The sequence below is a fragment of the Jaculus jaculus genome, chromosome 1 (assembly GCF_020740685.1).
Source record: "Jaculus jaculus isolate mJacJac1 chromosome 1, mJacJac1.mat.Y.cur, whole genome shotgun sequence".
Lineage (NCBI taxonomy): Eukaryota > Metazoa > Chordata > Mammalia > Rodentia > Dipodidae > Jaculus > Jaculus jaculus.
In genome coordinates, this window is record NC_059102.1 from 272,866,048 (window position 1) to 272,881,561 (window position 15,514).

Below are 15,514 nucleotides of genomic sequence, written 5' to 3' on the forward strand. Positions count from 1 at the left end.
CATAAGAGAGGGGCCATCCTCCTGGGAAAGAAACCCTAAGTGATTAATGCAGAGTTTAATTACATCAGTTAGTATCACTTTGAAGGTGGAGCAGGCATATAGCTTGGAGCAGTAGATTTGATGCCATTGATAAGAAAAGATGTGGCAGGGCCTGGGAATATAGCTTAGTTGGTAGGATGTCTCCATAGCATGAACAAAGCACCAGGTTCAGTCCTGGCACCACATAAAACTAATCATGGTAGCACTTAACTGTAATCTCAGGGCTCAGGAGCTAGAAGTAGGAGAGCATCAAAAGTTCAAAATCATCCTCAGCTAGAGTGAGGAGTCGGCTCTGACATGAGATCCTGTCTCAAAACCCAAATGAAAAAGGGAAAATGCAGCGGGGAAGCTCCCAGGGTTATGGCTGAGTTGCTTGTTGCTTGTCGGGAAGTGTTAGCAGACTTCCTCTTCCAGCTGTGTTCTTTGTACCCTTAGTGTTGAGTGTATTCTGTTACCTTATTACTTAATATTTATGCACTTACTGAACTATCTAAATTGTGGGACACCTTAGGATCTCACAACCTATCTAATCTGATAGATTGTTAGATACCAATCCCAAAAGCCAAGTGCTGAAGGAAAAAAATAAAAGCCTTCAGAATACATGTTCTTTCTTCATTTAGAACAATCTGAGCTATGAATTTTATTATGCTGAATGTTTTGTTAAATTTTTATCTTGTGATTTCTCAGGCTTATATTGAAGAATTTGTGATATCTGTCTCCCCCTTCCCCCAACTGACCTGTAACTCATTCTGTAGCTCCAGGCCAGTGTCAGACTCCTACCTCAGCCTTCAAGAGTGTTGGAACTAAAGGCATTACACCACCACACCCAGGCTTTATCTCTGTTTGTTTTTTTGTTTGCTTTGTTTTTTTGAGGTAGGGTTTCCCTCTACCCCAGGCTAACCTGGAATCCACTGTATAGTCTCAGGGTGGCCTCAACTCACAGTGATCCTCCTACCTCTACCTCCCAAGTGCTGGGATTAAAGGCATGTACCACCATGCCCACCATACCTCTTTTTGAAGGCTTCCAGAAACACTTCTATTCCCAAAGGTGACTCCTATAGATTGTATCACTAATTGTTATAAAGTGTAAATAATGTACTGCCTAAAAAAATAGCCAGGGCTGGGTGTGGTGGCACATGCCTTTAATCCCAGCACTCCGGAGGGTCACTGAGTTCGAGGCCACCCTGAGAATACAGAGTGAATTCCAGGTCAGTATGGGCTAGAGTGAGACCCTACCTTGAAACCCCCCCCCCAAAAAAAAAAAATTGTGTGTGTGTGTGTGTGTGTATGTATACATATACACATACCCATACACACATATACGTGTACTGTCTTCTGCAGGATGTGGCAGACAACCAGATAGACTCTGGGGACCTGATGGAGTGTCTGATACAGAACAAACACCAGAAAGATATGAATGAGAAGTGTGCCATTGGAGTCACTCACTTCCAACTGGTCAGTTGACTTCCTGTCTTGTTTTGTTGGGTGATTACTGAAATCCTTCCTCTTTGGAAACATCTAAGCACCTCTGCTATCCTTGAAAAGTTACTGCTTCCAATTATATGTCCTATTCAGAACTGTTCTCAAAGCCAGGCATGGTGGCACATGCCTTTAATCCCAGCAGTCAGGAGGCTGAGGTAAGGGGATCGCCTTGAGTTCAAGGCCACCCTGAGAATACATAATGAATTCCAGGTCAGCCTGAGCTAGAATGAGACCCTACCTTGAGGAAAACAAAACAAAACAAAAAACACAACTGTTCTCAAGCAATGCTGCTTTTCTCTATGACCATGCATTTTGCTAGACTCTTTGGCTTTCAGTGATAAATGAGACACAGTTCTAGAGAGCATTCAGTGTAGAAGAGATAGGGGTAAGTAAGGTATTTCCTGCTCCAGCCACAGTGCTCACAACAGTTGGTATTACTGGAATGTATGGATTTTTTAATATTTTAAAAATTTGTGCTGGGCGTGGTGGCGCACGCCTTTAATCCCAGCACTCGGGAGGCAGAGGTAGGAGGATCACCGAGAGTTCGAGGCCACCCTGAGACTACATAGTAAATTCCAGGTCAGCCTGAGCCAGAGTGAGACCCTACCTCGAAAAACCAAAAAAAAAAAAAAAAATTGTGAGAGAATGGGCATATCAGAGCTCCTGCCACTGCATACAGAATCCATACACATGTAACACTTTGTACATCTGGCTTTATGTGGGTACTGGAGAATCAAACCCAGCCAGCAGACTTTGCAAGCAAGTGCCTTTAACCACAGAGCCATCCCTGCAGCCCTGGAATGTGTGATTTTGTATGACTGTTCAATTCCGTGGTCTAGATGTGCCTCAGTACACTGGACTTTAAGCCCTGTGCACATGCATGCAGAGGCCAGACATTGGGTGTCCTTTTTGCTCATCTACCTGTTTATCCTTGAGATGGAGTTTCAGCCCAGAGCTGCTGATTTTGCTATGTGTTTTGGTTAGCAAGCCCCAGCAGTTTTTGTACTTTACCTGCTTTAGGACTGGAATTACAGGTATGCATGCCCATGCCAAGCTACTTATATGGTTGCTAGGGAATCAGAATTGGGTGGTCTCAACAGCAAGCACTCAACAGTTAAAGCCATCTCCCAAGCCCCTTTTGTCTTTTATTTATTTTTGAAAAATATTTACTTATTTGAGAGAAAGAGGCAGAGAGAATGGACACTCCAGGGCCTCCAGCCACTGCAAACAAGCTCCAGATGCATGTGCCACTTTGTGCTTCTGACTTCAGTGGGTCCTGGGAAGTGAAACCTCAGTATACTGGCTTTGCAGGCAAGCGCCATAACCACTAAGCCATCTCTCCAGTCCCCTTTTTGTCTTTTTTTTTTTTTTTTGGTTTTTCGAGGTAAGGTCTCACTCTAGCCTAGGCTGACCTGGAATTCACTATGGAGTCTCAGGATGGCCTTGAACTCACAGCAATCCTCCTACCTCTGCCTCCCAAGTGCTGGGATTAAAGGCGTGCACCACCACGCCCGGCTACCCTTTTTGTCTTTTAAATCACACAACTCATCCTGCATTTAAGTAAGAAGGTTGGGTCACAGTATTCGTAATTGCTACAAGAAATTAAGAATGTATTGGGTATTTTAGGCACCTCCTGCAAAGAGGATGGTCAGTCAACTGAGGTGATTGACCATTTCTCAGAGCGCTCAGCCACTTGACTACATTCCTTCCAGATAATGAATGCTTCTCCCCTGCAGGACTCCAGACTTTTATTTATTTATCTATTTGACCAGAAAAAGAGGGCAAGAGAGAAAGAGAGAATGGGCTCACAAGGGCCTCCAGCTACTGAAAACGAACTCCAGACATGTGCGCCCCCTTGCGCATCTGACTAACGTGGGTCCTGGGGAGTCGAGCCTGGTTCCTTTGGCTTTGCAGGCAAATGCCTTAACTGCCAAGCCATCCCTCCAGCCCCCCCCCTTTTTTAAATTTATTTATTTATTTATTTATTTATTTAACAGAGAAAGAGGGAGAGACAGAGTGCAGGCTTTTATATTAAGAGAAAAATGGCAGAAGTATCCCATGACTGTACAGTCTAGGGTGGTTCAAGGAAGAAGCAAAGCCAGGGCTGGAGCTAGAGGGTGAAGGGGCTTCAAGAAGGATACTATGGTTGAACCCTGAAGGAAATAAGTGTCAGAGCAAACCATGCAAAGATCTAGGAGAAAACTACTTTTGCTAGGGAGAATCAACTATGTGATTGGAAGGGTAACATGAGGAGCTATGAGAGATCAGCTGGTGGTAAAGTCTGAAAGACCACAGTTCCACTGGGTTCCATGAGAAGTCTTCTGTTCTCTTTTTTTCTTTTTAATATTTTATTTATTTATTTACTTGAGAGAGAGAGAAGGAGAGGGAGAGAGAGAATAGGCATTCCAGGCCCTCTAACCACTGCAAATGATCTGCAGACACATGTGCCACCTTGTGCATCTTACTTATGTGGGTCCTGGGGAGTCGAACCTGGGTCCTTTGTTTCACAGGCAAACGCCTTAACCACTAGGCCATCTCTCCATCCCTTTCTCTTTTAAAAATAGGATCTTTGGTTACCAAACTGGTCTTGAACATGTTTGAACCCCTGATCCTCCTACCTTCACCTCCCAAGTGCTGGGATTACAGGCATATGGCGCTATGCTCAATTTTTAGTGCAGTGTTGTAAATTGATCCTGGGGCTTTATGCGTGCTATGCAAGCACTCTACCAACTGTATCTGTATGCTACATCTGTTCTGAAAACTGTATTACTAAAATGCCACCCAACCCTGCTGAGTTTATAGCTTGCCACAGAACTATTGATTTTCTTTCTCATCATTTTACAGGTGCAGATGAAGGATTTTCGATTCTCTTACAAGTTTAAAATGGCTTGCAAGGAGGATGTGCTGAAACTTTGCCCCAATATCAAAAAAAAGTATGTATCTCTTTTTAATTACTATTATTTTTAAAGAAAATTTTTTGGCTGGGCGTAGTGGGGCACACCTTTAATCCAAGCACTCTGGAGGCAAAGGTAGGATGATCACCATGAGTTCAGAGCCAACCTAAGGCTACATAGTGAATTTCAGTTTAGCCTGGGCTAAGTGAAACCCTACCTTGAAAAACTAAGTAAAAGAAAGAAAAATTTTTCTTTGAAGACCAAGCATGGTGGCACATGCCTCTAATCCCAGACTTTGGGAGGCCGAGGTAAGAGGATCACTGTGAGTTTGAGGCTACCCTGAGACTAAAGAGTGAATGAATTCCAGGTCAGCCTGAGCTACAGCGAGACTCTTCCTTGAAAAATGAAAAAATATAAAATTATTTGAAAGCCAGTTATGATGGTGCACATCTTTAATGCGAGCATTCTGGAGGCAGAGGTGGGAGGATCACTGCGAGATGGAGGCCAGCCTCAGGCTACAGAGTGATTTCAAGTCAGCAGTAACATAAAGAAGAGACTACTAGCTAAACAGTTGGACTTACAGGAAAGACATTAGAAACATGACCAAAAACCATTTTTGTGTGTATGTGTACATAAAAGTTTTGGGTTCCTAGTGAGTCCTGTGCCCTGCTCTAGCCCTGCTCTCAGTCTGCCCAGTGTGGCTCTAGTCAGTCTCTTGCCTTCTTCTTTCATGTCAGGGTGGACGTGGTGATTTGCCTGAGCACCACTGTGCGCAACGACACTCTGCAGGAAGCCAAGGAGCATAGGGTGTCCCTGAAGTGCCGCAAGCAGCTCCGTGTGGAGGAGCTAGAGATGGTAATGCCTCTCAGAAACGGGTCAGCAGTGAGACCAGTGGGGATGGACGAGGTGGGGGGAAGTTTTCAGCTACTATTGTAAAGCGGGACACATGGCGTCACGAGTGAAAATTTTACCATATGACACTTAGCTGCTTCTTTCACTGTTATTTTGAGGGTTGATATGGAATTCAAGCTGTAGGACATACATTAAACTTAAAATATAATCATTGGATCAGTAATAGCCTTAAGAATTAAGAGTCTTTTCTCTCCATTCTGCTGTTATGGCATCAGTTTCATCCTGAGACTAGTTTCCACTCATGGCTGCAAGTACTAGACTACCTGCTCTACTCTTCATTTTCAGGCAAAAAGGGTCCTCATAAAATAAATTTCTTCCCTTTAATTTGAGTGTGTCAGGTTGTGCCCTTTATCCTACCCCCACCTCCACGCAGGGTTTTCACTCTAGTCTAGGCTGACCTGGAATTCACTCTGTATTCTCAGGGTGGCCTCCAACTCACGCCAATCCTGCTACCTCTGCCTCCCGAGTGCTGGGATTAAGGACGTGGGCCATCACGCCCAGATTGTTGTAACCCCCTTCTTGCCCAACAACAGAGCCTGGGAAATACCATGAGCTTATTCCTCATCGGGGGAATGGATTGTTGAATTCATCCACAGTATACATTGTAGGAGAAAAAATTGTTTTAAGTGGGGCTGACCTGAATGTCCTACTATAATGGAAATTTGTGTCAGTCTGTAAGCTTTGGTTCCCTCACTTTGAGAAATAATATTAAAGGTAGTGCCCTACATTGCAAAGTACCTTTAATGTGGTATCTGTTACTTTGTTTCATCTTACAGCAGTTGTCTATAAAGGAGTAGACACGGCATTTCAGGGTAGACACGTGTGAAGAAGGGTTAAAGGCCTTATGACTAGTTGGTAGCAGAACTGAATGAAAATCCCATTTCTCCTGCTACATGGCCACACTAGAAGTCATGGTCACTAGACAATATCCAGTCACCAAGTAAGTTTGTTTGACACCTCCAGCCTAAAATCAGCTCACTTTTCCACACTGCCTCCCTCTCATACAGACAGAGGACATCCGTTTGGAACCAGATCTGTATGAAGCCTGCAAGAGTGACATCAAGAACTACTGTTCCACTGTGCAATATGGAAATGCTCAGGTAACTTTTCACTTTTAACTTTTTATTTATTTATTTACTTTTTATTTGAGTGAGAAGGAGAGTGGCCTGTAGCCACTGCAAATGAACTCCAGACCCATGTGCTACTTTGTGCATCTAGTTTATGTGGGTACTAGGGAATCAAATATGGGTCCTTAGGCTTTGCAGGCAAGTGCCTTAACCTCTAAAACATCTCTCCAGCCCTCACTTTAACTTTTTAATTGTAGAAGTGTATCAAGATAACATTGTAGTAAGAAATTCTTTGCTGGTAAAACAAGAACCATCACATTTAATCAGTTTAATGCTATAGCAGACTGCTTTTATCACTTTCTCTTCTACATTTCTGTTTGTTTATTATTTTGCTTATTTGGGTTGGTTGTTTGTTGTTTTAGGCCCCAGACTGCCCTGGAATTCACTCTGCAGTTTCAGGCAGTTCTTCTACCTCTGCTCCTGAGTGCTGGGATTAAAGGCATGCACCTCCATGCCTGGCCTTTTTTTTTTAATCGTAACTATTTATAGCCTACCCTCTGAAATTTATTTGTCAGGGCTAACAAATGAAGCCAAGACATACTTAGCATATATGTTGTCATGTGGTATACATTGAGTTGAATTGAATCTCCTGGATTATTCCTACTTTCTAGTCAGGAAAACTTGGCAAATGCAGAAGGGAAGCCAGGTGTAGTGGCACACGCCTTTAATCCCAGCACTTGGGAGGTGGAGGGTAGAAGGATCTCCATGAGTTTGAAACTACCCTAAGACTACATAGTGTATTCCAGGTCAGCCTGGGCTAGAGTGAGACCCTACCTCAAAACAAACAAACAAAAAGAATGCAGAAGAGGGCTGGAGGCTGACCCAGTCCTTATGTGTGCCTTCTAAGCAAGCATAATGGCCTGAGACTGCTTGAGTTTAAATGTCCAGATGAGCATGGCCATGCCCACCTGTAACTCCAGTACCCCAGGGGAGCAGAGATCTTAGAATAATCAGAGCCCCACAAGCTCCAGAATTAGTAAAAGGTGACTCAAGCTCAAAACAAGGGAGGTAGAAAAGTAATGAAGCCGTTAACCAGGCATTCCATTTCGGCCTCCACAGGCAAGCGACCCTCACCACAGGCAAGCATGTGGGGCACCACAAAGGCACACACACACACACACACAAAAGAAAAAGCAGAAGATAACAGAAAATCTGAATGGGTTTCCTTCCCTTTAGATTCCAGTATAGCCTGCTAGTCATCATGAATTTTTTACCATTTGGTCCTCTTTTGGCCCTATTCCTTAGTGAGAGAATCCCAACTCTTTGTCTTTTTTTTTGGTTTTTTCGAGGTAGGGTCTCACTCTGGCTCAGGCTGACCTGGAATTCACTATGTAGTCTCAGGGTGGCCTCAAACTCTCGGAGATCCTCCTACCTCTGCCTCCCGAGTGCTGAGAATCCCAACTCTTGTTGCCTATATGTCTTATACTACTGAATACTGAATAGATAGATTATCAATCCTCAGTATATCCCCCAACTTGATCATAAATCTTTACATCATAGATTATTGAATGCTTGAAAGAAAACAAGAAGCAGCTGAGTACCCGTTGCCACCAGAAAGTATTTAAGCTGCAGGAGACAGAAATGATGGACCCAGAACTGGACTATACACTCATGCGAGTCTGTAAGCAGATGATAAAGGTAAAGACCAATTATAGCATAAGTGACAATAACGTAATCTTCTTTCCATTTCAACCTGTCAGGCACTGTCAAGATGGTGGTTCCAGGTTTGGAGAATTGGCTCCACAGTTAAATGTGTTTGCTTGCAAGACCTGCCAGCCCAGCTTCAATTTCCCAGCTACCCACATAAAGCTGGATGGGCATTCATTTGAAGTAGCAAAAGACCCTGGTGTGCCTATACATGCACATGCACACACAAACAAAGATATAATTTAAAAGTGGTGGGGGGGTGGTTCTCCACATTTCCAGTCCCTAGACCAGCAGCATTGGCCTTACCTGGAAGCTTGGCTATTCCTGGACCCTACCCCAAATATGGTGAATCAGAACCTTCTGGGGTTGAGGCAGGTATGTTGTCTGCAAGCTCCTCAGGTAATGTGGATGCTGCTCAAGCTGGAAAACCACAGAGCTGAGCTAACTGTCCAGGGTGAGTATTCTGAGAGTCACTATCAACTCCTAATTAGATCATCTTCCATACTCAGTATTTTTCTCTTCTAAATGCCTTGCTTCAATTATTCCCCCAGTGAATTGACTTTAAGGAAACAAATAATTTAGTTTTAGTTTTCCTTGAAAATAATATGCTGAAATTGGGTGTGGTGCCACACACCTTTAATCCCAGAACTCAGGAGGCAGAGGTAGGAGGATCACTATGAGTTTGAGGTCAGCCTGGCCTAGAGTGAGACCCTGGCTCGAAAATAAAATAAATGAACAAAATAAATAAATAAAATGCTCGGGCTGAGGAGTAGGCTCAACAGTTAAGTGCACTTGCTTGCAAAGCCTGCCATCCTGGATTTGATTCTCCAGTACCCACATAAAGCCAGATGCACAAAGTGGCATGTTTATATGGAGTTCATTTGCAGTGGCAGGAGGCCCATTCATGCTGACTGTCCCTCTCCTCTCTTCTCTCTGACTATCTGAAATAAATAAGAATTTTTTAAAAAAAGAATAAATGAACAAGGGGCTGGGTAACATACTGGACTTATACTCTAGGTCTTAGTTCAATCCCCTGTCCTGAAAAATAAATAAAGTTAAATTTATAAAAATAAATAAATTGAAGCTAGCCGCGCTGGCGCACGCCTTTAATCCCAGCACTCGGGAGGCAGAGGTAGGAGGATCGCTGAGAGTTTGAGGCCACCCTGAGACTACAGAGTGAATTCCAGGCCAGCCTGAGCTAGAATGAGACTCTACCTCGAAAAACAAAAACTAAATAAATAAATTGAAGCTGGGCATTGTGGTGCACACCTTTAATCCTAGCACTTGGGAGGCAGAGGTAGGAGCATCACTGTGAGTTCAAGGCCACCCTGAGACTACATAGAAAATTCCAGGTCAGCCTGGAACAGAGTGAGACCCTACCTTGAAAAATCAAAATCAATCAGTCAATCAATCAATCAGTCGCTGGGTGAGGTGGTGCACACCTTTAATCCCAGCACTCAGGATCCTGAGGTAGGAGTGTTGCCTGAGGTAGGATCGCCTTGAGTTCAAGGCCACCCTGAGACTACAGAGTGAATTCCAGGTCAGCCTGGGATACAATAAGCCCCTACCTCAAAAATACCAAAAAAATAAATTAATAAATATAGCCAGCATGGTGATACGTGCCTTTAATCCTGCTACTGGGGAGGCAGAGGTACGAGGATCACTTTAAATTTGAGGCGAGCCTGAGACTGCATAGTGAATAAATAAACCTTGAAACAAAACTTAGAAAAGAGTCTTGGTGCTGAAATATCTCAACCAAAAGTTTTCAGACACTATGATACTATTAGATAAGTGAATCAGCAAACAGAGATGGAAGTAATCACTAATCCACTAACTGAGCTCAGATCAGTTGAAGGCTGGCCTTGCAGTGTTTGGTAGTATTATAGCCCTATACTTAAGGTAAACCAGATGGGTCCTTACTCCACTTCCCTGTTCACATTAGTGGATATTTCCTAAGTTTTCCAACTGTGGTTGGAGAGATACAGGTTGAGGGATGAATGGCCACCTGGTGAAATGTTATTATATTTATACTTAAATAGCAGTTATACCCATGAAATGACGTGTAATTTCATACAGTATAGTAATAGGATTCAAACCCATGTAGAATAGGGACCAGAGGGGTAGCTGAGAGACATGTGAGAAATATAGAAGAGAAAAAGTAAAGCAAGAGACTTAGCTGGACACTTACTCATGTTTAGCTGGTCCCTCTTAAGCCAATTGAGGCCTTTGTGCTGTTGCTTTCATGAGCTCTCTGATGTACATGAGATCACTGATAGATTATTTGCCAGTTTTGATAGCTGTTTTCAAAAATTTTGTTTCTTTGCAGAGGTTCTGTTTAGAAGCAGATTCTAAAAACATGTTGCAGTGCTTGAAGCAAAATAAAAACAGCGAATTGATGGATCCCAAATGCAAACAGATGATAACCAAACGCCAAATCACCCAAAACACAGGTACCGTCCTGGCTCATTGAGTGTCACATAATGGCGCTATTAGGGAATGTAGTTACCTGATTAAACAAAGGTGCCTTGCTGCCCATGAATTTTAAGAGAAGAGCTTAGATACAAGCAGAGAACCTTCCTGTTCTTTGAAGATCATGCAGGAAAATGGAAAAAGGTCAGGAGGAAGTAAGTTGAAAATCTGGACAACTGCCCTTAAAGAATATACAAAAGGAGGGAAGGGGCTGCCTCTGTAGGTAAGAGTACTTGCTTCATAGCACGAAGATATCTGACTTACCCTGAGCTTGAGCCTAGCACCCACATAAACAACTGTCTATATGCATATAACCCCAATCCTGTGGGGAGTACTGACTAAAGAGTCATTGGGGCTCTCTGGTAAGCCAGTCTGACCAAAAACAGGAGTTCTGGGCTCAGTAGCTCAAGAAATGATGAGTAGTAGAAGAGGACACTTGATTCTTTGGTCCCTGCACATGTGCACATAGAGTGTACACACCTGCACCCACACATAGTGGATGTGCATGCTGGAGGAATCAGGCCTAGACATCTGGGGACAGAGAAGTCTAGGGATTTAATAAAACTTCATTCATCAGTGTAGCAGGCTATATGGGTGGTCTTTTTTAGAAGAGAAACTTCAATCTGGGTTGCTTACTGGACAAAGTATGTTAGATATTTCTTGGTGCTTTCAGAATATCCATTATGGGAAAAGTTGCTCTCTGTTTGATTTTTGAATATTGTACCACAAAATCCAGCAGAGTTGCTGCAGAGTAGAAAGATTCCTGGGGACCTGCACAAGAACTCTAGAACTAGAGTCAACTAAGTCAACTGCTGATTACCAGTAATGAGAGATAAGCATGGTAGAGCATACACATAATCCTATCACCTGGGAGGTTGCGACAAGAGCACTGAGGTCTAGGCCAGTCCAAGCTGAGCTACGTAGTGAGAGTTTGCCTTTAACAAAAAAAAAAAAAAAAAGAAAAAGAAAAAAAGAAAGAAAGAAAGAAAAAGTGAAGAACTCAGTAGCCACTTACTGACTAAACAGATTTTTTTTTTTTTTTTTTTTTTTTGAGAGAGAGCGAGAGAGAATGGGTGTGCCAGGGCCTCCAGCTATTGCACATGAACTCCAGACGCATGCACCACCTTGTGCATCTGGGAGTCAAACCTGGGTCCTTTGGCTTTGCAGGCAAGTGCCTTAACCGCTAAGCCATCTCTCCAGCTCTAAACAGATTTTTGTTTGTAATCACAATCATTGGCATAATATGTTCCCTTTTTCTAAAAAAAGATATTTATTTATTTACAAGCAGAGAGGGAGGAGAAAGACAGAGAGAATGGGTATACCAGGGTCTCTAGCTGCTATAAATAACTTCCAGATGCATGTACCACTTTGTGCATCTGCCTTTATGTGGGCATTGGGGAATTGAACTGGGGTTGTTAGGCTTTTCAGGCAAGCACCTTAACCACTGAGTTCTATCTCCAGCCCAGTATGTTCCCTTTTAAAAGATGAATTTCAGCTGGCCGTGGTGCTGCACACCTTTAATCCCAGCACTCAGGAGGCAGAGGTAGAAGAATAACTGTTTGTTTAAGACCACCCTGAGACTACATAATGAATTCCAGGTCAGCCTGAGCTAAAATGAGACCCTATCTCGAAAAACCAAAAAAAAAGAAAGAAAGATGAATTTCACTGGTTGAGTTCCAGGTCAGCCTGGGCTAGAGTGAGATCTTCCCCAGGGAAAGAAAAGAAAAGAAAAAAAGAGTGAGGGAGGGAAGGGAATTTCTATAAAAAATTGTGAAAACTGGGCTAGAGAAATGGCTTCGTGGTTAAGGCAGTTGCCTACAAAGCCAAAGGACCCAGATTCGCTTCCCCAAGACCCACATAAGCCAGATGCACAAGAGGGCCCATACATCTGGAGTTTGTTTGCAGTGGCTGGAGGCCCTGGCATGCCCATTCTCCCTGTCTCTCTCCCCCTACCTGTTTCTCTGTCTCAAATAAATAAAGAAAATTTTTTTTAAAAAATCCAAGAAACTTTTTTAAAAAATTGTGAAAACTGCCAGATAGAATATTTTGTCATGTATTGACCCTTTGTGTTCTAGATTATCGCTTAAACCCTGTGCTGAGGAAAGCTTGTAAAGCTGACATTCCTAAATTCTGTCATGGTATCCTGACCAAGGCCAAGGATGATTCAGAGCTAGAAGGTCAAGTCATTTCATGCCTCAAGCTGAGATATGCTGACCAGGTACACTGGCTGGACTCTCCTCAGAGGTGTTTATAGAGCCACCTTTGTCCCTGGGAGTTTTTCTGTGGACATCACTAGCTTGATCCTACTTTCCCAAGACCTTTTATTGCCTTCCCTACGCCCAAACTTCAGGAGTAAAATAAAACGTAATGTTCTTTGGGTGGATTGATAATGTTCTTCCTCGGTCCTGTTTAGCGGCTATCTTCAGACTGTGAGGACCAGATCCGTATCATCATCCAAGAGTCTGCTCTGGATTATCGCCTTGATCCTCAGCTCCAGCTGCACTGTTCAGAGGAGGTAGGAAGCAGATAGAAAGCTGAGTGTGAGCAAAGCTGCCCAAAGAAAGTGTGATACTCTGTTCCATTGGTTTTATACCTCCCTGCTGACCAAGGGGGTTCTGTTATTACTTCCACATGAAACTTGTTCTTCCCTCCTTATTCTGGATGATCAACTTAAAATGCTCCAAAAAAAAAAACCCTCCAAAACTGATGGCTACTCCCACAATGCACAATCTACAATCACCATGAAGATAACTGACATTCCCAATGAGGAGGGTCTCTTCGGAGTGGGGGACAGGAATGAGAGTAAGGATAGTACCAACATGTGCTGTTTACACATTGAGTATGTCCATAATTCTGTGTGTGATAATAAAAAAATTAAAAAATACTCCAAAACTTGCACAGAAAAATTAAAGTTCCCTTGGAATGGCTCTAAGGATGTTCCTGACCTTAGAAAACTTCCTGGCTAGAAAAGGCTATGTGAGAACTCTGTTTAAATTGCTTGAAAAGACATCCAAAGAAAGTTGAGTTTGCCGTCTTTTCTCTAGGCTGTGTTTCAGAACGTCTTTGTGAGTGTACACGTGCTTCCAAGTTTTAACTCTGAACCAGGTGTTAAGCATTTGCTTTTAGTATTTTACTTGGCCATCTGACCTTCCTTTTATGAAATCGTAGCCTTCTTTGTGACAAGATTTTTCATTGTCAACAGTGGTATAAAAATGTGTGCATTTACTTGGAACTATGTGATAGTCATTGTGAAATAGAACTACAGCTTGAAAGTCTAGACATCCTGTGCAGGAGAGTGGGTCTCCCACTTCACAAGGAAGCTGTTGAAATGAGCCGTACATACTTGGGACACACTTAGATTCTCAGATCCCTTCCTCAGCTGTCACTCAGCAGTAGGCCCATGCAAAGGCAGCACCAGCACTATGGGTTCAGTGCTACTTGCACCAGGCTCATCTACTCTGAAAGCCATTTGCTCTTCCTGTACTCAGCAGGGTGGTTGTGTTTTCTCTTGTGTCTCTTGAGCAGATTGCCAGTCTGTGTGCTGAAGAAGCAGCAGCCCAAGAGCAGACAGGTCAGGTGGAAGAGTGCCTCAAGGTCAACCTGCTCAAGATCAAAACAGAATTGTGTAAAAAGGTAAGAGCTATCCACATGTTTTCCTAGCTTTCTGTGTCTCCTTTTTCTTTCCCTTTCCCTTTATTCTTATCTTTCTTTTCCTTCCTTTTTCTTCCATTCCATTCTATTATTTATTGGTCGAGAATTACAGGTTTGTAGTCGAAGACCAGATTAGTTTAGAAAGAAGGAAGGAACAGAACCAGGCATAGTGGCTCATGCCTTTAATCCCAGCACTGGAGAGTCTGAGGTAAGAGAATCTCTGTAAATTCAAGGCCCACCAAGGCTACAGTGTTCCAGGTCAGCCTGGGCTAGAATGAGACTGCCTCAAGGAAAAAAAAAAAAGGAGAGAGGGTGGAAGATGGAGAGGTAGAAAGAGGACAGTATGGAATTCTGGGTACACAAGCTTATAATTTTCAATTTTATTACTAAGGATTCATGCTGTAACATTAAAAGGACAAAAACAAGGGAATGTTCTATTTAAATTTTGTCATTTTTTTCTCCCATATGATTACACATGTTCTAGGGAATGGTAGGAACTATTTGAAAGCCAAGCCCATGCATTTTATTTTGACTACTTTCTCATTAAGTGATCCCTGATCCCATATGACTAGAAAGGATTTTGTTTTTGTTTTTGTTTTTCGAGATAAGGTCTTAACTTTTTAGCCAGGCTGACCTGGAACTTACTCTGTAGTCCCAGGCTGGCCTCAAGCTCATATATCCTACCTCTCTGCACAACAGCTGGCTGAAGAGGGGTTTTTTAAATATTCATGTGTTTTGTTACTGTCTTATTAAGGAGCTATGTAGTTTTTCATTTATTTATTTGAGAGAAAAAGAGAGTGGGAATGGGGCTGGAGAGATGGCTTAGCTGTTAAGCGCTTGCCTGTGAAGCCTAAGGACCCTAGTTTAAGGCTCGATTTCCCCAGGACCCAGTAAGCCAGATGCACAAGGGGGCACACGCGTCTGTAGTTCCTTTGCAGTGGCTGGAGGCCCTGGTACACCCATTCTCTCTCTCTCTGCCTCTTTCTCTCTCTGTCATTCTCAAATAAATAAATAAAAATAAAAATAATTTAAAAGACAGAGAGAGGGAGTAGACATGCCAGGGCCTCCTGCCTCTACAGATGAACTCTAGACACATATATCATTTAATGCATCTGGCTTCATGTGGCTACTAGGGAATTTAATTCTAAACTGGTAGGCTTTGCAAGTAAGTGCCTTTAACCACTGAACCATCTCCCCCAGCCCAAAACAAACTTTTTTGAGGTAGGGTCTCACACTAGCCCAGGCTGACCTGGAATTCACTATATAGTCTCAGGGTGTCCTCGAACTCATGAC

General features: G+C 43.0%; 1 protein-coding gene across 1 annotated transcript in view; it reads left to right on the forward strand.

The window, feature by feature from the left end:
• Glg1 (golgi glycoprotein 1) overlaps positions 1-15,514 on the forward strand; it is a 124,332-nt gene that overhangs the window by 96,766 nt on the left and 12,052 nt on the right. The window contains exons 15-23 of the mRNA XM_045142114.1: positions 1,381-1,494; positions 4,366-4,454; positions 5,153-5,270; positions 6,335-6,427; positions 7,955-8,092; positions 10,428-10,551; positions 12,646-12,788; positions 12,984-13,085; positions 14,096-14,203. Coding sequence (XP_044998049.1) covers positions 1,381-1,494; positions 4,366-4,454; positions 5,153-5,270; positions 6,335-6,427; positions 7,955-8,092; positions 10,428-10,551; positions 12,646-12,788; positions 12,984-13,085; positions 14,096-14,203 — 1,029 coding nt within the window. The remainder of the gene's footprint in view (positions 1-1,380; positions 1,495-4,365; positions 4,455-5,152; positions 5,271-6,334; positions 6,428-7,954; positions 8,093-10,427; positions 10,552-12,645; positions 12,789-12,983; positions 13,086-14,095; positions 14,204-15,514) is intronic.